Source organism: Betta splendens, chromosome 15 (genome assembly GCF_900634795.4).
Source record: "Betta splendens chromosome 15, fBetSpl5.4, whole genome shotgun sequence".
In the NCBI taxonomy this organism is placed as follows: domain Eukaryota; kingdom Metazoa; phylum Chordata; class Actinopteri; order Anabantiformes; family Osphronemidae; genus Betta; species Betta splendens.
In genome coordinates, this window is record NC_040895.2 from 14883483 (window position 1) to 14907080 (window position 23598).

Genomic DNA, 23598 nt, shown 5'->3' on the forward strand with positions numbered 1-23598 from the left:
GAAAAATTCCCCCAAGCAACGTATCTTGTCTGCAATGACTAATTAAAGTTCTATTCACAACAAGACACGTTTTGTATTTAGGATATTTTAATTATGGCAAAAACTGAAGTACAATCTATGAAAAATCGAACAGTTGTCCTCCTCACTGTTCCACGTGTGCTACTTTCACAAAGTTTCCCCTAGAGATCGTGTCACCTTTGTTCCACTCCGTATAGGAAACCTGTGTGGCCGAGGGGCGTTCTCGAGCGCGTGCGCTGCAGTGAAGCTGGAGCGGAGCAGCGGAGGGCGCGGCGGAGGCGCGGCTGATGTTGGGGCCCGCCATACGCGTGAAGTGTGGCGCGTCCTCTCCGTGACACCGTGCGCACTCGCGAGCCGTCGCCCGGCGGGATGATGGCAGAGGAGGCGGCCATGGAGGACGAAGCCGACACCCAGGGCGAGATGAGGCGCTTTTCCTCGCTGTGGCCCCTGCCCAGGTTCCGCTCTCAGAGTGACACCTCCGGATTTCGCTCCAGAGTGCTGCTCCGGCTCCGGGGAGCCCGCTCAGGTACCGCAGCACCAGCCACAGTAATCAATGACCAGAACTACATCCACACAGTCATTAATCAAGTATTTCAATTGTCTGGAAATTAGTCTTATGGGGTTTGACTGGGCAACTTCTAGTACCCCGTTTAATCATCAGAAGTACGGCAGCGTCCGTCACGTTTTATTGAGGTTGTTGAAATTCATTCAGACAAAACTGCTAAAGTTGCATTAATACTGTGTGGTCGCGAACGATACCAGGTGGTTTTTGCGAACACTTTTCGAACCAGTAAAGCGGCGGCAGCAGCTTCCTGCTCTCCTAAACAAACGCTTTCTCATTTTCCTTTTTCACATTTTATTATTAGTTCACACTGCATCCATTTAACATCGTGAACTGTCTCTTAATTCAATTTTATCGCCTTCAATAGAATGGACGCTAATTCCATCTCCCAGTTCCCTCACAGTTCACATCGTTGTATTTACTGCAGCCCAGATGGCGCATAACAGGTTGCCTGGAGATTTACCTGTACAGTACGTTTCATAAAGAAGGTGTGTTACTCTGCGGTTATTATTTAGGGCCAATTTCACCCGGAAACATCCAAGTGAGTCAGCTGCAAAACATGCAGCTTGAAGCAGAGACAAAGAAAAAGCAAAGAAAGGTTCATAATGTCACAGAAGGATGATTATAAACGTGTATCAAACGTTGTGTAAATGGTGTCAGTGAGACTTGAACGTGTCCTGGAACGGATGAAACGGTTTCTCAGGTACCGTAAACCCACGGCCACAGCGCTAACCCACTCTTGTGCTCAGCGTCTAACTTAAATGTCAGTGTCATAGTTTGACTTCCTGCTGCCTGTAGCTGCTCAGCCCTGACAGACGGGTGGATTGTTGAAGGTGGTTAGCACCACTTCCTATGCTCGGTGTCTCTGCCCGGGGCTCCGGCTGCAGCGCTGCTCTCAGGCCAAGTCGCAGGCTGGCGTTTAATGTTGGCAGGAAAGCATCAACAAACTGCTTTTTGTGCTGCAGCCTCATTCAGTTGTGTTAATTTTTGCATACTTTCATCACGCGTTGCTGCTTTTGTGCCTGTGTTTACTTGTAGTTACAGGAAATGGTCGTTGATAATAGATGTGCACGGCTGTTTTTGTTTCCTGCCACTTTGAACTGACATGTCCTAGTTTTCTTTTTTTTTTTTTAATTAAGACCACAGCCTGAGGCTGAATAGTGGTTCGTTGGATGTTTCAGAATAATCTGAGCTGCTTGTAATTCCAGCAACAGAGGGAGCTAATCCACCCTTTTACAGCAAGATGGAAAAACAGACTCTTCACAACTTCTACATGTTCACATTTGACTCTAAAAGATAAGTTGAAAAAATGTGTAACACCCATTCATCCCTTCCAGGATCATAGGGTTTTTATTTGAAAACTAATAAAACCAAATATCTCAGTCAATACCATAAACACAGTTTTGCTAAATTTATAAACCCTTTTGAATTTACTGATTAAACAGAACCCACTTCATTGATTTTGACATAGAACCAGAAAAAAAGATGGCACAAGATCTCTGTGCTTTTATGCTTATCATCATTTTAAAGTAAAATGATGCGAACGCGCCTTCATGGGTGTCTGTACTGGACTTGTGCAATCAGACTTACATTTGTATGTGTGCTCGTGAAAAAGTGCCGCGTGGGCTGAGATGCCGCGTTGTAAATAGCATGCTGTCCTCTAGATGGGCGCTGCATTGCTTTTGTGATTAGACAGGCAGCGAAAAGGAGGACGAATGGAACCAATAGAGAAAAGAACATGAAAAAAGAGGAGAAAATAGACGGGTACGCCAAAAAGTAAAAATAGACCGTGACAAAAGAAGTGAATCAGAGACTAAAAGGGCAGAGGAAGGAGAGTCAGAGGGCATGAAGCGAAGGAGACAGTTTGATGGGGACGAGGGAAAACTGGAGACAAAGACGCGTGAGCGCCGGGTGATTTGGGAAGACGAGCGGGAGCGTCGGGGGGGCGTCCGCCTGCTCCTCGTGGGCCTCTCCTCCAAATAACACTGATTACAGACCCCGGCAGTCGGCAACAACTACTTGTTAAATACGCCGCAGCGTAGAGAACAAGCGTTCGCCCACGCAGTCTATCCTGAGCCGCCGCAGGAGCTGCCCTGACAACCACCGAGGCACCCGGCGAGTAATTAAAAGTGCCGGCGTGTCGGGAGCTGCTGCAGATGGACATATTCTCGCCGCCCTCAGCTGTTACTCTGATAAACAAGGCCTTTAATTCCTACGTGGAGCCCCGGAGCCGTGCAGCCGCGCTCGAATGCGTTGAATTTCCCTAGAATACACAGTTTACTTTCCAGTGGCAGTGGGTCTGAGTGGAGACAGTTCCCGTTTACACGAAGCCCGACGGGAACGGTCTCAAGCGTCGCTCTGTCGTGTTTGGGTCTAAATCTGGACAAACGTGCCCATAAGAGTGTCAGAGTCTGATTTAGCGGCGGGAACCTTTTGTAAACGTATGGATTCTGTGATTTTTCAGTTTAGACGTTCGATGGCAGCCTGAAGCTGTTATTTGTTTGCAGCACGCACGGCTGTGGTTCAGCTGGTGCCGTTTTATTGTCCAGTCGTGCTTTAGGCCAGTTGTTTTTAGGTTCGAATGCTCATGAAACGGACGTCTTCCTCTAATCACACTCTCAGCGGCGGACGCGGCGCTCTTTTTCTTTTTTTGGCCTCTCCCGCGCGCGTCGTTCTCACCTTTTAATGGCGAGAAAAGCGGTATAATTGTTTTAAATACCGTTGACCTGCTGAGGTACTGGTGCTTTCGTGCCTTCTTAGCCACTTGCTTTCTTTTCTGTGCAACTGTGTGGGTGGGTGTTGTTGAGTTGATGAGCCAGTTGTTTTTCTTCTCACTCGCTGTGAGCTGTTGCGTTGGACTGCATCAAAAGTCAAAGTCTCACTTAGTGCAGTTCTCTCCCCTTCCATCTGTCTATCAGTAACTCTCCGCAGTTACTTAATAAGCCTTTAACTCTATTAATATTTGTTGAAACGCCTCAACAGCAATTGACAGGATGTTAACATTATGCTACAGCACCTTTAATGAGGCTGAGTACATACAGCACGAGTACTGGGGGAGATTTAATCAACATTTGTGCCAGATTAATTTTAAAAAACAGATTACAGACAAGATAAATGATACTGAAAACAGGAGAAAACTATTATTTATAATATACTGGACAAAATGAATGGCTGGAGGGGGAGGGGGGTTCACCCTGGACAGGTCCCCAGTCCATCACAGGGCCGCATAGACACAGATACGTACTGACTCTCACCCACACCATCTAATTGCATGTCTTTAGGGATAATAATGGACGTGTTTTGAAGAAAACACAAATTTATGAGCGAAAAGCAACGGAGCCAAGAATGACTTAAAAATAATACTTGAAACACTAGAAACTATGTTAAAGCAGCTGTGCTGACATGCTGTTTCTGATGCATACGGCATTCGTCCCCGTCGCCTTCCATCTGCTTCGTTCCTGCAGTAAGACTGACTCCATATGTGCTTAAGGCACGGCTGCCCTCTCCTTTACTCTCCTCTCCTTGTGTGCTACACCTCGACACAGGAGGGAGAGTGAAAACAACGAGCGAGACTGGAGCCAGAGGACTGTAGAAAAACCTGACAAGCAGGAGGATGGAGATAAATGCAGGACAAGACACTGAGGGAGAGAGAGGGGGAACCAGGAACTGAGATGGAAACAAACATTAACTTTTAATGCTCTTTATTGAAGCAAGCGAGGAGGGAGGGAGGGAAAGAGGGAGGGAGGGAGGGAGGGAGGAGGGGGCAGAAGGAGGTAAGTGAGTAGCAGACAGCAGAGAGAAACTGAAGCGAGGCAGCGTCGAGCCAAGTAGAGACGAGGGAGACGAGCGAGGGAGGAAGAGGAGTCCGCGGGGGAGGGAGGGAGGCAAATAGATGGTGTGTCGGGAAGACGTGAGGATCAACTCACTCGGCTGGTGATATTCCCGGGGTCAAGCCATGGAACATGACGGTGAGTTTCCTCTTTCTAAATAAAGCCCGTCGTCGCCCGCGCCCGCGTCGTCCGGGCGACTTTTCGACTTTCTTCAGCCGCGGCTGAAGGTGCGTCGGCGGTTTCTGATCACATGCTGCAGCTTTAACGTCACCTGTTAAACAGGTAACAGGCTGCAAATCCTGCTGTTACGCCCGGTATGTGGATTACAGCCTGATCACAGCAGTGTGTGTGTGTGTGTGTGTGTGTGTGTGTGTGTGTGTGTGTGTGTGTGTGTGTGTGTGTGTGTGTGTGTGTGTGTGTGTGTGTGTGTGTGTGTGTGTGTGTGTGTGTGTGTGTGTGTGGGCTCTGTAAAGACCACTCACTTCAACAAACTGCTGTAATGGATTTAAAAGGAGACGTGTGACTCTCGCTGATGTCTACGAGCTTCTGAAAGCTGTCGTCAGAGACAGATGATTGTCATGCGTCTGCAGGACTGGAGCAGGTTTAACATAAACATTTCTCATATATCAGTGACAGCAACACGCGGACAAGCATTATGTCCAGGAACACTGCTTTAAAGACACGGGCAGCTCCACCGTGTGCAATATTAATAAGATTCTAATGCTGCAGGCGGAGCGCTTAATAACATTAAGATCGGCCGTGTCTTCACTTAACCAGGCTTGTGATCTGCTGCGTGTGCAAGTTCCTCCAATGACACTTTTGGAAATACTTATGACCCACAACGAGTCAGTGCTGAAGTCGTATGGTTGCATTTCAGTCTCTTGCAGGACTCAGAAGAATTAAAAAAAAGCTACTGGAACCAGTAACGCCAGGTGGAAGCCATCTTTGTTGTTTTAGACTAAATGACAGTGATAGAACAGTGTGTTGTCGGTGTCACGCTGGGCGTCAGGAAGCAGGCCGGCTATATCGGGCCTGTGTTATCTAATATAGTTTAATTACTGTTTGCAGAGGCTGTCATAATATATCACAGTGTTAAAAACACCCCGTGGCCGCGTGTTAATAAAGAAAGTGGGCTCTAGTGATTTACTCTCCGGCCTCGTTCTCTCCTATTGTCTCCGGCGCTCAATCCAATGTAACGCCGGGCGTGAGTTCGCCCGCGTTGACGGGTGAAAGGTGAATAGATGGACAGCGCGTTACTGCCCGTGGGACTCTGGGAACCAGCGTTTTGCAAGTCAAAGCGGCATCTGGGAGCGCTCACACGTACGCGTGCACGTTAAGGGCCGTGTGTGCAGAGCGCCGGCCCGTGGAGTTCTGTTCATGTCATTCACAGCGCTCACAGTTCCTTTATGCTTTTAGGACACGACCTGAGGTGAATCTGTGTGTATGTTTAAACAGTTCACCTGGAGTTCACGTCCTTCACCTACATGAAGTTATGCAAGTTGCAAACAAATCTGCGTGTTCATTACCCAGTTTGCATAAAGTACCTATTTAAATCAAATGATGGCTTCCCCTGGTGGAGATGGCGTTGTTGCACTTATAATTAGATTTTTCCGAACAGATCGGCCTCCGGCGGGTCCAGCGGCGCCGGCCCTGTTCTGTCTGTCGTCCTGAGCCGAGCGGGACGCGGCCGCCGTGCTTAGAACAGCTGTTTTTCCAGCTGACTGCGACTCTCGGGTAAATCTGTGCAGATGTGACCTTATATAGATGAATATGGAGGCGTCGACGCGAGGGCTCGCTGCTGTTTGTTTACTCGCCCCGTCCACTGTCCTCTTATCAGGCGCGTCTAAACATAGCCGCTGTTACTACGTTTCCTGCCACTGTGCACCTCTCTAAGACCCCGCTCCACGCCGTCAATATCTCCCTCTTTCGCCGTCTGCCTCTCCTCAGCTCCCGCTCGCTCTCAGCCTCCCCCGGCCGCCTGTCTGGCAGGATGTCAATTATTGATTCATATAGGCAACATTTTAGCAGTGATGGCGGATTATGGGTTGTGCCGAACAGAATGCAACAAACAGGAGATCGGGTTTCAGACGGGCCGGCGGGCGGACGGGAAGAGGAATGACAGCGAGCACCGCCGTACGACGGCAACAACAGCCCGAAGAGGCTGAGAGGCGGACGTTTGTTGAGTGGGGATGTTCTGGATAATAAACGATGAGACAACGCAACCTTTGCATGATGTCATCATCAGAACCACAGAAGCTGCGCGACACCGCCACACACCATCCATGTCCGCTTCCCGTCAGCTCAGCTTGGTTTTTCCTGTCGCCGGCTGAGTCACGCTCGACTGTTGTGACAGCTCGAGTCCGAATTATTCTGGTGCAGAGACGTCCAGTTCTGGCCTCCAGTCACACCAGTTTAGAAGACTGTGCCAGCAGACAGTGCAGCCGTGCGGACCAGCAGGTGGACGCACCCTCTCAATATAAATCACTTTCTCATTTATTCCCTCTCGCAACTTCTGTAACTTCTCAGATGCACATAGATTCCTTGCACTTTGCCGATGACAATATTATGGGACTATGGCAGAGTTTAATAAATAAGTCAAGGGGAGGAGAGAAGGCCCTGAAAAGTAGCACTTAAACAATTATTACCCCCTTGTTCCGCTGAGGCTACTACTTAATATTTGATGACTCCTTTCCTTTCGTTTGGCCCTCCTCCTCCACTCGTGTCTTCCCTTTTGATGTTCCGGTCAAGGAAAAAGGTCAGGCTCTGTTAATTAGAGCCGTGACCACAAGGACGAAGTTCCCGTCGACTTCCGATCCAGAATTCCGGACCCAGAGCACGGGGAACGTCGAGCGTGTGTTCATGCTGGGTGGACTATTCCAGCGCAGACTTCCAGTAAGAGCAGCAGATTGATTGGAGCCAAATCCAGAGGGAGCATTTACCTGCATTTGTTTGATCAGTAATTGATGCAAACGGGTAAAGCGCCTATAAACCTGGTGGCCAAAAGGGTCAGTAGTGAATTTGTGCAGTGTGTTAAGGCGAAAGCAGAGACTTCCAGCGAATGCTAAATGAACTGAAAGTGCATTTTAATAAATAAGAGAAGAGCTGCTGAAAATCACTGCAACACTGCATTGATTGGATAAATGAACTGAGCAGCACTTGATCAATGCTTCATGTAGTTTAAGATCCAGTAGTGGATTTAATACAGAAATACTGAACATGATAAAAAACAATGATGTCATTAGGACCCGCTGCCTCATGCCCTGTGTTGATTTCTTGATTTATCTGTTACTGATACAACAAGCTAATGGCACCAGCGCCCCATCGATGCTAACGAGGTGTTCGTCCTCTGTGATGCGCCTTTTCCGTCTTCTTCCGTCAGCTTCCTTCCTGTTCTCCACAGGCCCCTTGTTCCCCGGCAGTCTGGCAGACTGTGGTTGTCCCGATGCGCCCTGTCTGCAGAGCCCACAAGGTTCATTTACTGGAGCCACAGCACAAACAAAACAAGGCTTGATATGTTTTATGGGGCTTTGAAGAGTAAATAAACGTGGATTGTGAGGTTTCTCATGATTTCCGTCACAGACTTTGGGTCAAAGTCTATCACATAAATGACATAACTCACAGTTTGCAGACTGCACACGCCAAGCTTGTTTTACTGGGCTTAATTGTCCATTTACAGTAGATGTTCTCCGAAATTGTGTAATTATTCACATGTCAGAACAGGTTGTGGTGTTTTTCTTTAATCGCCTATGGATATTTATTGGCAATGATGCAGAATCAAGACTTTCCCAATAAGAATGGGCAGGAATTGCAGAATACCAAAACGCCCGAGTTCCCCTGAGGAGCAGGCCGCCGAGCTGTGTGGTTACCAGCAGGGGGCAGTCTAAGCCCTCAGTGTTGGGAGGCTTCATTAAAACCAAAACCAGGATTTCTAAAGCTCGGCTGAGGGTCAGGGTTATAAATAGGCTTAGATTAAAGCTAGGCGGCAGCTGGGGTTGACCATTTGGTCGTCATAGCTGAGGATAAGGTTAGATAAGAGAGAGACTTTCTGTCAAAAGTTAAAATCTGTGTGTATAAGTTAAAACGCTTTTGAAACTTGTTGACAGCGATGGCAGATATAGGTCATAAATGAAACCACAGGCAGAGATAGTTTTTATTTTTCTTGAGTCTAAGATGACAACTCAGTCGTGATCTTTTGTGGCTCAGTGGGTGATGGTGGAGGTCGTCTTCCTGAGCCTGTGGGTCAGAAAACATCACGTTCAGGGGGAATTGCACCTTCACCTCATCCATCTGGATCAATGGATGCTTTGGGTTGAGTATTAAAATACATGTTTGCACTGATTTAATATTTAACAAATGCAAATGAGAATGGGTAAGTAGTGACTCTGCTTTCCATCGCTGGGCTCTCCATCGTGGCTGTTCTCTCCCAGACCTCACACACGCACACGCACGCGCGCGCACACCGTTTATTCCCTGTCCCGGTCAGTGCGCAGAGCAGCGGCTGCGGGTGTCACACGCCTTCACCCTTGACCCCAGCAGCGCCTGTAATCTGCGCGAGGAATGAGCGGCATTCTTCAGCTGCGCACGGGCGGAGGAGGAGGAGGCGGCGGTGGGAGGGAGGGAGGGAGGGAGAGAGGGAGGCAGGGGAAGTTACGACGTAGTAGCGACCCAGTAGGCGAGTGAAGCAACTTTCCAGCCGCTCAGCCATCACGGGGCGCAAAGTTTTTCTACCGCAATGAACGCGGACGGCGGAGGCGCGCGGGATTTATGCGGCGGTAGAAGTCCGTGATCGCGGGTGTGGGGGCCCGGTTCGGCCCCGGCGCTCCGGAGAAGCTGAATATGGGTCAGACAGCTGTATCTACTGTGTCTCAGACAGCGAGCGGTGAGTGAGTGAGTGAGTGAGCGAGTGTGTGCGTGCGTGCGTGCGCGCGCGCGCGCAGTCACTCCCTCTATTCTTCACATACACACATTCCGCTATCTTCATTCAGGAAGTCTGCGCGTTGCTCTTACGCTCTTTAACGTTTCTGTCCGATCATGTATGGGGACGTCCAAAGCGAGTCACGGGCACGCGCCGCGCGTGGATGCGTGCTAGATGATTTTGAACGCGCGCGCATCATTAGATCTCCCCCTCGTTTCTAAAATTATCGCCTGGGCCGCGTTACACAAACTAGAGAAACAGGCGGCTTCCTCGCGCTACACGCCGTTATCGGAGGCTTGCGTTAAAGCTACAGCGTCGTCTAACGGCACGTGAAGGCAGGGGATCAGCTGAAGCGACGGGGGGACGCGTAGCTGCTCGCCAGAAGCTGACCTGGGGTCGACGCTAAGCGCCAGGAAGCTGTGCGTCGACCAGTTGAACGAGCAGAACGGTCGCCGTCACAGGAAACGCCGCAAACTGCCTGCTGCGCCGAGGTTCAACAACTGAAGCCTCGACAATCAAACGGTCAACTGTCACTGTTCCCATGAAGCCTCACGTGTGTTGTCACGTGATCGAGGTGATGATATTTTATTCGTTTTCTTTTCCAAACAGTTGTCCAAAATCTTTGGGCGACTTTTATAACTTTAACAATTGTTTCTGATAACGTTTTCACGTAGTTGCCAGGTTCGTGGTCATTTCCGCTGCTTCTGGCTTCATTCTGAGTCGTTCGTTTGGGTTGTTTGGGGGATTCCTTCCTTGTTTTTCATGTAACCTCAGTCTTTGACTCTCAGTTCCTGTGACGGGGGAGCTGCTGGTTTTGGGTGTTTTACACTTGAAGTCAAACGTGAACACAACCACCGGATGCAGTAGAAACCCAGCAGCCCTCACGCAGCCGTGATCCTCGTGCCTGGTTGCCAGTTACTGACTGACGGGACTGATACCCACCTAAACATATAGATATTTGTGAATGTAATGTATCATACTGGATAGGATCAACTTTGTTTTGATTAAACTCTAGATTTTTACATATTTTCTTTGAAAACACAGAACAAAAGGTACATTTTTACATACTGCAGCATAAAAAACCCATGGCGTGTAGACATGTGCCCGTGGGCCTTTACACATTTGTTTGTTTGTTTTGAATAGGAAAGCTGTATTTACATTCTTTACGGAGAAGCCCTCGGGCGCTCGGGTTACGAGATCGTGAGGGACGCCAGGCCAGAACACAAAGGTGTGCGTTTCCATGATGCCGTCAGCACGTAAATACCAGTGGAGCCACAGGCTGACTGTAAGGACCCTGCGGCTGCTATAATAACAGCATTAATCTGTGCACGGCTACATAACGATGCTGGGACGTGCATTAACGCTGAATCGGCAGTTTGAGGAGCGGGAGGAGGAAGTGATTCTGCCGAGGCCTCATCAGGATACCAGCTGATATCCTGTGGGCCCTAATGAGCTGCTGTATGGCTGTGCGGTGTACACTCCACAGCGGAGGCTTCCTTCTTGGCTTCTTTCTTGGCTTCTTTCTTTTTTTTTTTTTTTTGAGCGTTACTGGTGATTTAGTCCAAGCACTTACAAGTACCAGCTGTGAGGTGTTTTCGGGCCCACGCTGCAGAACGACTCGGAAGGAATGATCCGAGTGTTAAAGCGGCCTCGCTCCGGTCCAGCGCCTCTGCTCGTCTTCCTCGTCTTCTTCGTTCCTGACCCTCCTCCTCTCACATCTCCATTTTGTGGACCTCAGTTTCCTCGTCTGTCTCTGCCTTTGGCCCCTTCTCCTCACTCCATCCCTCTTCCTCTGTGCATGACGTCCGCTTCTTCCCTCCCTGGTGACTTGTAGTGGAGGAAGGAAGCCTCACCCTTTCCCCTCCTCCTCCTCCTCCTCCTCCTCAACACATGTTTTCTAAAAGGCTCGTACTTCGTTTGTCACAACCCGTACATAAGTTCAGGCTTGAAGTCGATAGCGTTCATGGAAAATCTGTGCAGAGCTCTTCAGGCGAGCGTCGACGTCTCTTTTTACGGTGTTTTAAATAAATCCCGCTTGCGATGACTCCATTCACACGTCTGCTACGCATCAAGTTGTGTTTTCGATCACAGCTGCTGTGCGTCAGAATCTGGACTCGCCCTCCGAGCGTCTGTTTCCAGATAGAAGGCCTCGGTTCTGACGAGTCAGCATTTGTAGAGTTGAGCTGAGGAGGACGTGGGCTTTTATCTTTTTTGGACGTTTTTGCAGTTACTACTTGTAACAAATTGATTTTAAAATCTTACAGCTGTGCTGTTGTAGCAATCAGAGCTAGAGAGCAATAGGTTTCAGCTGGATTGTCACACATGGGAGTTTATGCTGTCACTTCCTGTCACAACAGTTTTCTTCAGCCGTGTGTCAGGGTGGGGCTGTTCACTGTTCTGTAGACGTTGGAAATGAAGTCACAGTTCACCTGTGTACAGTTGAATTGATGGAGTGTGATGTGACTTAGCGAAACGCCCCGTTGAAGGGACAGATTATGTGTTTAGACTCTGTTAGGCGGCCAAACCGCACCAGACGCCGCTCGGCCCCCGCGGCGCCTCGCTGGTTGCGCCGACGCTAAACCGGATCGTTGAAAGTACCCGTAACTGAGTGCGCGACATTTAAAGGAGCTCAGTCGTGACCTGTCCCCGCTGAGAAAAAGCATTTCCCTTTAAAGGCCCCCTGCTGGGAACCAAACCAAAAGCTAATTAGCCTAAAACATAAATGTAAAGAAGCTCGGCTTTAATTTGATCAGGAGGAGAAGCCTGATTGGTCTGTGATGTTAATGTCGTTCGCTCCGTCCACGCGTTCACTTTCATTTCGCTTCTTCCTTTTCTGTCTCGCTGCATTGTCCTTGTTTGTTTCCCACCAGGGCTTTAGCTGTTGGACTAATGGTGATGATAATCGCCGGTTTGATTTTCCCATCATTAGCAGCACAAAGCAGCTGCTGAAATGCACCTATTGTTGTGATTTGATATCAACACAGGAACAGGAAATGAGTGTGTGTGTGTGTGTGTGTGTGTGTGTGTGTGTGTGTGTGTGTGTGTGTGTGTGTGTGTGTGTGTGTGTGTGTGTGTGTGTGTGTGTGTGTGTGTGTGTGTGTGTGTGTGTGTGTGTGTGTGTGTGTGCGCATGTGCGTGTGCACGCGAGGACAGCTCCAGTACATGGGTGTCTGGGGAAAGCGTACAGTGGGCTTTGCACTGCAGTTTTCCATGCCTCCATTCTCATTTCTGTGTGTGTGTGTGTGTGGCAGGGCTGCACTATAGTAAAGGCATCGTATTTGGCAAGAAATAAAAAGATGGTCATTTTGGATTTGCAGATCAATTTCAACGCCCTTCAAGGGTTCGGTGACATTAGGACTGTCGTGTTCACATTTACCAGTGTAATTATAAAGGCATGAATAGGATCCGAGGACAAGCACAGCTGCTGTCGGCTCCATGGGGGTTCTGTCCCAGCTGACAAGACAGGACACATCAACTACATTTAGGCCCTGGAAGCTACAATAACAGAAGGGATGGATTCAGTAAGATGAGGGTGCAGATTATCAGATTCATCAGACGGGCCCTCAGGTTGGTGGCTGAGCTCCGTGCAGTCAGGAGGTTCCAGTTATTCAGCAGCGTTCTGGAGCTGGAGCTGAAAAAACAAAAAGCTTCCTGTGCTCGAATCTGAGGAATCACACGCCACCTTTCTTTCCTCTTTAAGGTTACACACACACACACACACACACACACACACACACACACACACACACACGGTCTGCGCTCTTCCAGAAGGTTCACACAGCTCCTCTAATCTTTCAGCAGGAAGAGGAGGAGCCGAGGAAGCACAGGGATCCTGACACACGAGTGAGCAAACGCTCTGCTGTGACTGTGTGCAGTTAGAAAAAGCCCCACTGTGTTGTTGGAGGAGGAGGATGATGATGATGAGCTGGTTCAACGGCCTGACTGAGGCTTTGCAGAGCAGCTATGGCCTGACGTGCCCTATTTAGGGGTGTAGTGCTAAAGAGCAAACTAGCAAAAGTAAAAATTGCTAGTCATCATGGGAATGTATCACAACTTAATGTGTGATGTCACACACATCCTGTGTTTCATCTAACAGGAACAATAATGGGACCAGTCAGTTTTGTCACCAGATGATATATTAGGTTTTGGGTCACTTGTCGTTATGCTGATCTCTATTTCATCTCCTAGTTGAGGGGTTGGAGAAATCTGCTTCACTGGCCAGCTGCGACGTGGGGGTGGAGTTCGCCAGCAATACCCAGAATGCACCTGCATCGCGGCAGCAGCGAGGGAAGCTGTCGTCGCTAGGGAAACTCTTCAAACCCTGGAAGTGGAGGAAGAAGAAAACCAGCGACAAGTTCCAGGATCTTTCCAAAGGTGCGACGTCGTGTTTGTTCCCGTGGCTTTTTAGGTGCATTGTGCTTTATCTGAATGCTGCTTTAATCGAGGGTCTGCACAACATCACCGCTTACGTTTTTGGGTTTGTGCTGAACTCGGCAGCGCTGCTTAAAGGAGAGCTTTAAAAGGGAAAGCGCTAACGGTTTGTTTGTAGCTCTCGCTGATTCATTTCTGAAGTGTTGTCTGTGAAGTAAAGGAGGTACGAAGCAGAGACGCCTTCTGCTCGTGGCAACTGATTTGTATCTGTCGCTCTCCATTCTGTGTTTGTTGCTGGGTTTCCTATGTTGAATTCCCCCTGCTGTTTTTAACATCCTTGTCAGTCTAAAATAATATATTCTGTGATGTTTGTACTGCGGTTTCAAATAAATTCAGGTAGAAGTCAATATTATTTTGAAACAATAGATTTTGACAGTGTTTTGGGCATCGTGGCTCAATAATACTTTAAGCATCAACACTGATGTGTGGAGTTAAGACTAAATAAAATGACTGGTGAGTTTTGATCTTGTTTGTTTTTCAGTCCTAGAGAGAAAAATCTCCACCAGGCAAACGAGGGAGGAGCTCATCAGGAAGGGAGTCCTCATCCCCGAAGGTTTGTCTGTTTGCAGGTTTCTCCTCTTCTTCTGTCTTATAATAACTGTAGGGGTTAATGAAAGCGACGCAGCTCATAGCGGTTGTTCTCTCCAGACGAACCGGTCAGCAGTGAAAACCTCAACGGCCACGCCAAGGCCAGTGTGACATCAGAGGAGGTCAAAGTTGACATCGAGTCCCCAGAGACCGCGCTGGAGACACAGACCGCCGGCACAGAGGACAGACCAGGTACCGGCTCTGGTTCTGTCTGTCTGTGGGTTTATCACACGCGCCCTCTCATCTAGGGCCAGTTGGACGTAAATACAGGAAATCTGTATTAATCCTATTTTCATTCTAATTTTTTCGCTCCTTTCCTCGTGGACTGATTTGTATCGGCACCAGTTTTATGGCTGACACTGAATCTTCTGTGGGATCCGTGACCGGGTCTAATGTGCTCAGATAGATATCCCCATTATATCAGCAGCGTGCTTTCACTGTCCGATCAGAGCAGGAGCTCCATCTGCTAATGCCTCCCTCTGCCTCAGGAGACCAGCCGCTCTTCTTCTGTCTGACGCTGCTTAAGTGTTGGGCTTTTTTAGTCCCAACCCTGTTAGCATTGACCTCTGAGCCATTTGTTTGTTCATTTGTCAATAATCAGAGCAGCGTAGCGGAGCACACGTACTGGAGGTCGGGAAGGTCGCTGTCCAGGTCACTTCTCCGCTTCCAGCGTCTCTTCTTCTGCATGTTTGCTGTGTGTGCATCTCTTTGCATTCTGAATCTCCCACTTAACCTGTAACCGCTCTACTCTCCCCTCCTGCTTCCTCCGACCTGCTCAGCGAGACGCGATACTAAACCCCTCGCCGCCGCGAACCAGGCGCGGCCCCGAGAGGCGCAGGGCAAAAAGCAGCAGGGCGCCGCTCCGCCCGCGGCCTCCAAGCCTGCGGGTGGCGCCGCAGCCACGGCCCGGCACAGGGACGGCGCCTCGGGGGCTAAAAAGCCCGCTAAGGCCGCGGGCAAGGCGGGCTCGTCGACACAAGCTAAAGCTAACGCTCGCAGCGCTAACAACGCCGCTTCTGGCACCGGTAAGTCCAGCTCGGCGGCGGAAGCCCGCGGGGGTGCCGTCCGTTAGCGCCTACGACCGTGCATGGAAACATGGGCTCGTGTCACTGTCTCCGTCACAGACTCGCATGCGACTAAAAGCCTTGACGTCATACACTTATTAGTTCATATGTATGAATAAGAAGCACATGAAAATGACAGAGATTTCCAGTCAAGCGCTTCAGCCTCTCTTCTGAGAAAGAAGAAGTGAGGATTTAGTCGTCAAGCTCTGAAAACACCTTCCTGTACAAGTGTGTGTTTGTCTGTAAGACCGAGAGAGGAAGAGCAGTGTGTGAGTGAGCGAGTGAGGTCATGGAAGCATGACTTTCACAACCAGAGCTCTGATTGATGGTTTGATGTTGAGCGCGGATCATCCCCTTGGGTTTGTGTGGACACACTGACGGTCCCGAGGTTAGAACCCGGTTAAGGAACTGCGTGCGCCTTGTGCAGTTAAAGGCCAGCGCACGCTTTACGACCCACAGCATATTGAAGCTGAACACGTCTGAGTTCATGTGACGTCTGGGCTGAAGGCCTGTTTTTGATCGGCGCCTCCTCCGTTAGTGTTTAACTTGACATTTTTAGCTCATCTCCTCCGGCTGCTTTAGCAGCACACAAAGGAGCTTCTCAACCGGCTGAAGGACCGACTTCAGCTCAGGTCTGAGCGCATTCAAACCTCACTAAATCTCCAAACTGAAGCGCTGTAGAGAACGGAGTGGATGCTGAACCAAGTATAAACTCGTATAGACCGAAGCACTTCTACGCCCACGGACGTTTGTTTATGTAACCTACATGTCCTCAGGCTGTGGGAGGAAACTGGAGCACCTGAGGGGAAGGAGTCTTATTTAGTGCTTTTCTTTTCTCACTTTCTCCGGCTTCTGCTTCTCCTCAGCCAAGTCCTCGCATCCAAAGAAGGCAGGAGGCACAACAAAAGCCACCTCCGCCTCCTCCGCCCCCCGCCCTCGCTCTAAGGAGGCAGGCGCCGCAGCGCAATCTGATGGGAAGGACACGAGGACCAGGAAATCAGATGCTCCCACCTCTTCCTCCGCCACTCAGAAGGCTCCCACAGAGACTCCCAACCCGCCCGGAGACCTCAAATCCTCGCCTCCCTCCTCAGACACCAAGCCCAACCCGTCTAACGCCGCCGGCAATGAGACGGGAGGCGCTCAGGCCTCGCCAGCGCCGCCTCCCAACAGCTCGGCTGCAGGTGAGGAGACCCAGAGAGGTCTGGCTCCGGAACCCACGGCCCAGTCTCCCTCTCATGTCAACACGGCCACAGAGGACACATCCTTCTCAGAGGGGGAGGCAGACAGCAGGTCACATGGGAAAACAGGAAGGGAGGGAGCAGAAGAGGAGAAGAACGGCGAAACCGAGTCCACTGTGCAGAACAGCCCGAGGTATCTACCTACTGTAGGATGTGGTGAACACTGCTTCCTGTCTTTATTCTTCTACACCACAGAGTTAGCGACGCTAGCGATATCATAAGTGCTGTTTCTCTTTTTGTGCAGGTCAACCAGTGGACGGGCTGAGAGGCCGCAGGGCCTCAGCGTGAAAACGGACCAGGCGGAGGTGACCGTGATCCCGGACCGGCCGCGAGACAGCCAGACGAGCGACTCTGACTCCGACGGACCCATCCTGTACCGGGACGAGGAGGAGGAGGACGAGGAGGAAGACGAGTACACGAACAGTATGACTCCATTTTTTTTTGACAATGCAGACATTTAAACCAGCGATGCAGGGAGGTCACCCCTCACCAGCCGCGTCATCCCAAACGGGAAACTTTCAGCGTTGTAAAGAGCCGTGTCACACTGGATGTGTCATCGCTGAGCGGTTGCAGGAACACCGTGAACTTTAAAAGCTGCAGAGCCCGGCGCACTCCTCACATCTTATGCAGTTTGCACTGATTGTGAATCCGTTATGCTTCGTTACGGCCTGCAGTCGATTCACCCAGCCGTTAATGAGACCCCCCCCCCCCTCCCCCCGCTGCAGGTTCTCTGGCGAGCAAGATCCGACGGCGAGACACCCTGAACATCAAGCTGGGAAACCGACCCAGCAAGAAAGAGCTGGAGGAGAAGAACATTTTGCCTCGAAGCTCGGAGACGGAGCGACACGAGCTGCGCCAGCAGATAGGCTGCAAACTAGTCAGGTACGCACACACACACACACACACACACACACACACACACACTCACACACGCATGCAGCTAGGTGTGAATTTTCCTTGGCAGAGACTGTTCACTACGCTTTGGTGTAGTTGTGGGTGTTGTACTAGTACAAATGATGCACTGCAGCGCGTCTTCGCTAGTTTAGCTCGTCCGCTTCCACCAGATGAGGGAGACGGTCTGGTGCGTTGGCTTGACAACAAAAAGAGGTGCAAACGCTTTGTAAAAGTGTCAAAACCGTGGATTTGTCTTTTCAGGCGCCTGAGCCAACGGCCGACCACAGAGGAGCTGGAGCAGAGAAACATCCTCAAGCGTGAGTCGAACACGGCGTTTAACTGTAAAATAGAGTCACGATGAAGAATGCAAACGCACGCACACATGCCTTTACGTTCATCATACTAAGAAATACACTAAAAAAAACGTTGTGCACAGTCGGTTGTGGGAACGCAGCGCTAAGTGGCTGCTTTCTGCGTGTGAATGCCACATGGCTTGAATTTCAATCTTTCATAGAACCACTAGAGGTCACGGGGTTAAGCAGCATCTCAGGCCATGTCTTCACACACACTCCACTCTGTGTCTATATTTACGAGGGCCGTATCAGCTTTACAGATCCCAGCCTGTTCCCACATGAAATCAAAGCTCATAGGTTCACCACTTGTTTTCCTATGGACACCTTTTAATAAGCTTAATGACAGATCGTGGCAGACGCCTGTTGCAGCATCAGTAGGTGTGAATCTCCTGCTTTGGTTTTCTACCTTCAGAAAAGAATGAAGCAGAGGAGCAAGAGGCCAAGCAGGAGATTAAAAGGAGACTGTCTAGAAAGGTACAATAAGACACACACACACACACACACACACTGAGACTGACAGTCTATGTTTAGCTGCTCCGCTGTGAGACATCAGTTAGAACAGATGCTCCGTGTGCTGACGCAGGCCACCTAGTGGAATAACAGCACATGTGGCGTAAAGTAGTAAAGTGGATATTATTCATTATTATATAAGAGTCTGTTCTGTCTCGTGTGTAGCTGAGCGTGAGGCCGACGGTGGCCGAGCTCGTCGCCCGCAGGATCCTGCGTTTCAATGAGTACGTGGAGGTGACGGATGCCAAGGACTACGACCGGCGGGCGGACAAGCCCTGGACGCGTCTGACTCCTGCTGACAAGGTGCCGCACGTCACACGAAATCCCGATTTCATACCAAAGTGTGCAAAAGTGTTGTTGCATTAGCTGCGAATGAGTGTCAGTGGGGAAAAAAAACGGTTTGGTGTTTGAGCCTGGTGGCGGTTTTCTGTGGCAAGTCTGCCCCCTGCTGTTGGTGCTTGCAGCTACACGGAGCAAATCCCCTCCATTAATTATAAACGCCCAACCCTCACAGACTTAAGCTGTCCACTCCCCTGTCAATCATAATCATAAACATAATGCTAGTGTGTGTGTGTGTGTGTGTGTGTGTGTGTGTGTGTGTGTGTGTGTGTGTGTGTGTGTGTGTGTGTGTGTGTGTGTGTGTGTGTGTGTGTGTCTCAGGCTGCTATCCGTAAAGAGCTGAACGAGTTTAAGAGCCGAGAGATGGAGGTTCATGAAGACAGCAAGCAGTTCACCAGGTATCCAGCGTCCTCCACTACTCAGCCTGACTACAATGCGCTTCATGTAGTAATCATAAAACCAGTTTTTTTTCTGGGGCCCCAAAGCAATTTCCCTCCAGGTTCAGGTTCGTCCTGAATGCTGTTCGGGTCCTAGGACACTGATAGAGGTGAGGTTCATCGTGTCTTTAATGTGTTTCTGTCCAGATTCCATCGGCCCTAAGGTCTCTCACTGCCAGACGGACGTCAGCGCCCAAAGCTCCGTGGTCCACAGCTGCCGGGCCTCCAGAACCTCTGTGCACGGCTCGGTCCACTTGGCTTTGGGATCCTTTTGCCCCAGTAACATGTATTTGTGCTTCAGGTGTGTCTGGCCATTCATGGGCACCAGTGAAACATTTGCACACGTCTGTAGTCAGATCAGTGCTCTGATTACAACCTCTTATTTATTCTGGATGGCCAGAACGCTCTGGTGAATGATGTGTTTGTTCTGTTTACTTCAATCTGTTTAATTAGAGGCTCTGTATAAAAGAAACGGGAACTATCTCCGAGAATGTGGCTCAATTGTACCATGGATTTGAATGTGTGCTCGTGCCAAGGTGTGCCTTGTCATCAGCTGTCAGTGGCCATGTATGGACATCCTCCTAGAACAGGAAGTGGGGGCGATTGGATGGTTGTGTGCTGATGTCAGTGCCCGTGTCGTATGTCAGAGCGGAGGAAAGGCTGTGATTCCGTAAGGAAGGCTGCGTTTCCTTTTCTTTAGAGGTTTAAAATGTTCCGGCCACTAGAGGGCACTGTGTCCCAATGGGACGGACGGAGAATAAACTGTGAGTGTTATAGTTATACCTGCTGAAGCTGAAGGAGGCTTTAATAGTGAAGTGCAATGGGAACCTCTCCAGTTTTAGCCAACTCTTATCCTCAGGCTCAGATTGCTGCCAGAGTTGAGTTCAAACCTTCATCAGGTCAATGGCGTTTGTGTTTAGAGCCAAACTTTATGTTTTTCTTTTGTGTGTTCATTTTGTTATTGTGGGCTTTTGACCAGAGCTCTAACTCAGAGTCAGATGGTGCCAAGAAAAGCAGGAACTGCCTGTATCATGGTCTTATTTGAAAACTCATGCTTGATTTTTTTTTTTAAGAAAGAATCCGTAAAGTGCTTTTGTCTAAATGCAGACACTGAGGCTTTCGCAACTGAAGCAAAGTGGAGACGTGCTTTATTTACTATTTCCATGTTGTTGAAGCTTTATTTGTTACCTGTGATGTGCACAGACAGGACGGAGCCATATCTACCTTTGCACGCACTTTTCATCCTGTGGTTACGGTCAGTTATCAGGAGAAATGTGAAAAACCTGAGTAACTAATGCAAATTAAATATTAAGAAATCAAATAAAAAAATAAATTTTGGCAAATTTGCCAAAAAACAATCAAGCATTTCAGCTGAATAGCTCTTAAATTTTAATTTAATTAATTTAATGCTCAGGTGTGACCTTTTTAAACATCACATATAATTCACGTTAAAATAATCTGAGATTAATAAAACAGCATGCAGTATTTCTATTTCATATTCGATTGCTAGTTTTAATTTGTGCATGCTTCGGTTTTTTAAGTACTTTTTTTATCGAGGCAGAATCTAAATACAGACTAACTGATTGCACAATGACTGAGCTACACTCAGGAGGATTTCCAGTGGTTGTAACGTGCAGATGATGGGGATCGCGTGCAGCTTTAAGGTTTGTTAGTGGAACCGACGAGGTGCTTTGATCGCTGTTCATCTTTAGCTGTAGTCATAGATTCTCTGTCAAGAATTCAAAATCAAATACTCAACATGCATGTTAATGCTGAAGAGGATCAATTAACAATGATTTGTTGCAAATATTTTGAAATGAGATTTTCACCTTAGCAGAGGCACAGGGTGAAGGAACTGTGCCTACGTGTATTTTAGGACCGAAGCGGATACAAACTAATGGCTTACTCACTCGTGGCACTGGATGCGCATCTTTGTTTGTTTTGCAGCTGATTGACAGACTCGGCTCGCTGACGTCCGGAGGTTTGCTTTCTCATAATAGACCTCCAGCCTCCACAACACTCATCACTCTTACGAATAGTCACCGTGTTATTATTTGTTGTTTTGTGCAGAGGTTGTACATGAAAGGGTGCACAGCAGAAGAGAAGCAGCAGTATTCATTCATGTTGATATCTATGTTGTTATATATTGATTCTTTTGTACAGAGTGTATATCAAGCATGTGCATATATACATTGAAATCAATTTTACTACCAGTTCGACCTTGATGTAGATGTTTTTTATTTTGATGTCCCCAGACACTGATAATAAATTGAACAGTGCATCTACATGCAGGTGCTGTTTCAGAGCAGCTCTGTGTTGGATACCTGACATGTATTTACCAGAGGTGCCTGTTTACTAAGCAGACAATGGACCAGACGTCTTTGGTAATCATGCATCTCTTTGGTTTTTCATTTTCTGCTCCATTTTAATTTGAACTGGAATCTGCAGGTGCAAAACAGCTGCTATTCGCTGGATAATGACTCAGATCAGAAACATTTTATAATTCTCTCAGGTCCTTGGGTTTATTTTTTTTCAGACGTTCATCCCAGACAAACCAAAGTCAAAAATAAGCAGGATGCTGCTTAAGACTTGGACATAATCGTAATCATTAAAACTACATTTGTTTGAGTTAAGCTGTATTTTCCTACAAGTGGCTCAAGTCCAGACAATTGATTTCAGTCCAGCATATTTAGCATTTATAAGCAGTATATACTCAATAGGTTAAAGCTTATGCAGTTGTAAGAAGATCTAGGAAAGTGTTTCACTGTTCATTAATGTGTTTGTTTGGTGAGATATCGGGATTTGTTACCATTGCAGCCGTATTGTGCTGTATGTACAGTAGCTATAAATATGTCACAGGAAACATTTAGCATTGCTGCGATGTAGTATCTGTGTGTATTAATATGCTTGTAAATGCTAAATAGAACGAGTATTAAATCAGATGATCTGCAGATAATTTCATCGATGCATTTGTGGGTCACACATTCAAATGCAGTGAATTTCACTGAAAGGAATGAAACCTTTTAACTGTTTCTCCAAACACTTATCTGACAAAATGTTGATCTTAAGCTCATACAATGTCATATATCCCAGAACGCTACTGTTACATGCAAACTGTGTATATTGTTTTTGTATATAAAGAATTAGAGGAAAACTGCTTTGTCGTCCTTTGTCTTCTCGTTCTCTCAGATGCAGATCATAAATTAGGACGTGCTGCATTAGTGTGTAAGAAAAAGTGCATTTCCACTGAGCTCTTATCTCTTCTCACATCATTTAGAGATCGTTTCAGGAGGCAGATACTGCAGACTCGCTGAAAGGCACATTACCTAACTCATTATTTACAGACATAATGATCAAGATAGTCTTTCTGAACTAACAAAGAAATGTCCCACATCTTTTATTTTTGTCCCTTTAAAAGCAGAGCTATGAGAGACATTTACAGCCTCCGTAACTCACTGATCTGTGCCAATTCGGGCGTTTTTAGGATATTAGAGAAGAAAGGAAGAAGCTTCTCCCGTCGCCTTCCAAGTGTTGTAAAACGGAAAAACTATTGGTAATGACAGCGTGATTACTTTGAGACATCTGCATTGAACCCTGTTCTGCCTTTTGGCCTTGGCTGACTGGTCTGATCAGGATGACGGAGGTGTTATTTGTATTAGCCACGGTTGCAGCGTAGCTCCGGCAGATTTGAGCTCTTTTTATGAAATGTTGCACATAGTGATCAGAATATAAATCAAAAACCTGCTGCTTTTTCCTCTAGTGTCTTGTAGATGATGACACTAACTGTTCAAACAACATAAGCACTGACTCATTTAGTCTGATCGTGTTTCTCTCCCTCTGTCTCGCTTGTGGAATTCAAACTTCTTGGATGCAATAATATATCACAGAAATTCAACAAATACAAAATAAGTCACTGCCAGTGACTCTAATAGCTACTTCCCACATAGAGGGTCGATGGCAGTGGTGTCTAATATGCAAACACGGGCCTGGGAGATGAACTGTGCTGCTCAGCAGGGACATTAAAACAACATTTTGCCAAATAGATTTGTGATGGATATTTGAAATGAATTTGTTTTCTGTTCATGTGTGTGACCTGGTCTAATCGTGCGCATCGTCTTCCAGTAGGTGTGTGTTTTGTTTCATGTGGCAGAATTATTATTGAAGCATTGCATTTCAGCCACATCCACTCAGCCTCAACCTGCAGTACGAGCCTTGCTCCTCTTAAAGAGGATGTGGGCGTAATGGAGTCACTTCTGAATAAAAGGACAAAGAAATGAGAAGTTGGAGAAGCAGCGAGGCTGTGGAGACGGAGATGGGAGACGTCACCTGTGGGGCCTGTGCTCAACCTGAAAGGCCGTTTATTATTACCTGCAGACTTTGGTGTTTCTGAGAACACCTGTGTGCTACGGTGCGACTTCT

The 23598-nt window shown here is 48.1% G+C and overlaps 1 protein-coding gene and 1 long non-coding RNA gene across 8 annotated transcripts; one reads left to right on the top strand and one right to left on the bottom strand.

The window, feature by feature from the left end:
* The first annotated feature begins 329 nt into the window (after positions 1-329).
* Positions 330-22336, top strand: phactr2 (phosphatase and actin regulator 2). 7 transcript variants are annotated; one of them, XM_055502486.1, is made up of 14 exons: positions 9061-9289; positions 10469-10555; positions 13514-13699; positions 14238-14309; positions 14405-14536; positions 15124-15369; positions 16275-16779; positions 16891-17069; positions 17372-17528; positions 17802-17857; positions 18306-18367; positions 18569-18706; positions 19064-19140; positions 19327-22336. In XM_055502486.1, the coding sequence occupies exons 1-14, from the start codon at positions 9247-9249 to the stop codon at positions 19340-19342; spliced, it is 1956 nt and encodes a 651-aa protein (XP_055358461.1). In that variant the 5' UTR covers positions 9061-9246; the 3' UTR covers positions 19343-22336. The 7 variants fall into 7 exon arrangements, with proteins under 7 accessions (XP_029031687.1, XP_029031690.1, XP_029031689.1 ...); XM_055502487.1 differs by lacking the exon at positions 9061-9289 and adding an exon at positions 9382-9899 and having other exon boundaries at positions 10469-10553; XM_029175854.3 differs by lacking the exons at positions 9061-9289; positions 10469-10555 and adding an exon at positions 330-544.
* LOC114870784 (uncharacterized) lies at positions 8054-9846 on the bottom strand. Its single transcript, XR_003788425.3, has 2 exons — positions 9716-9846; positions 8054-8643 (listed from the first exon to the last, which is right to left on the bottom strand). It is a non-coding gene; the product is annotated as an uncharacterized LOC114870784 (long non-coding RNA).
* Positions 22337-23598: the final 1262 nt, after the last annotated feature.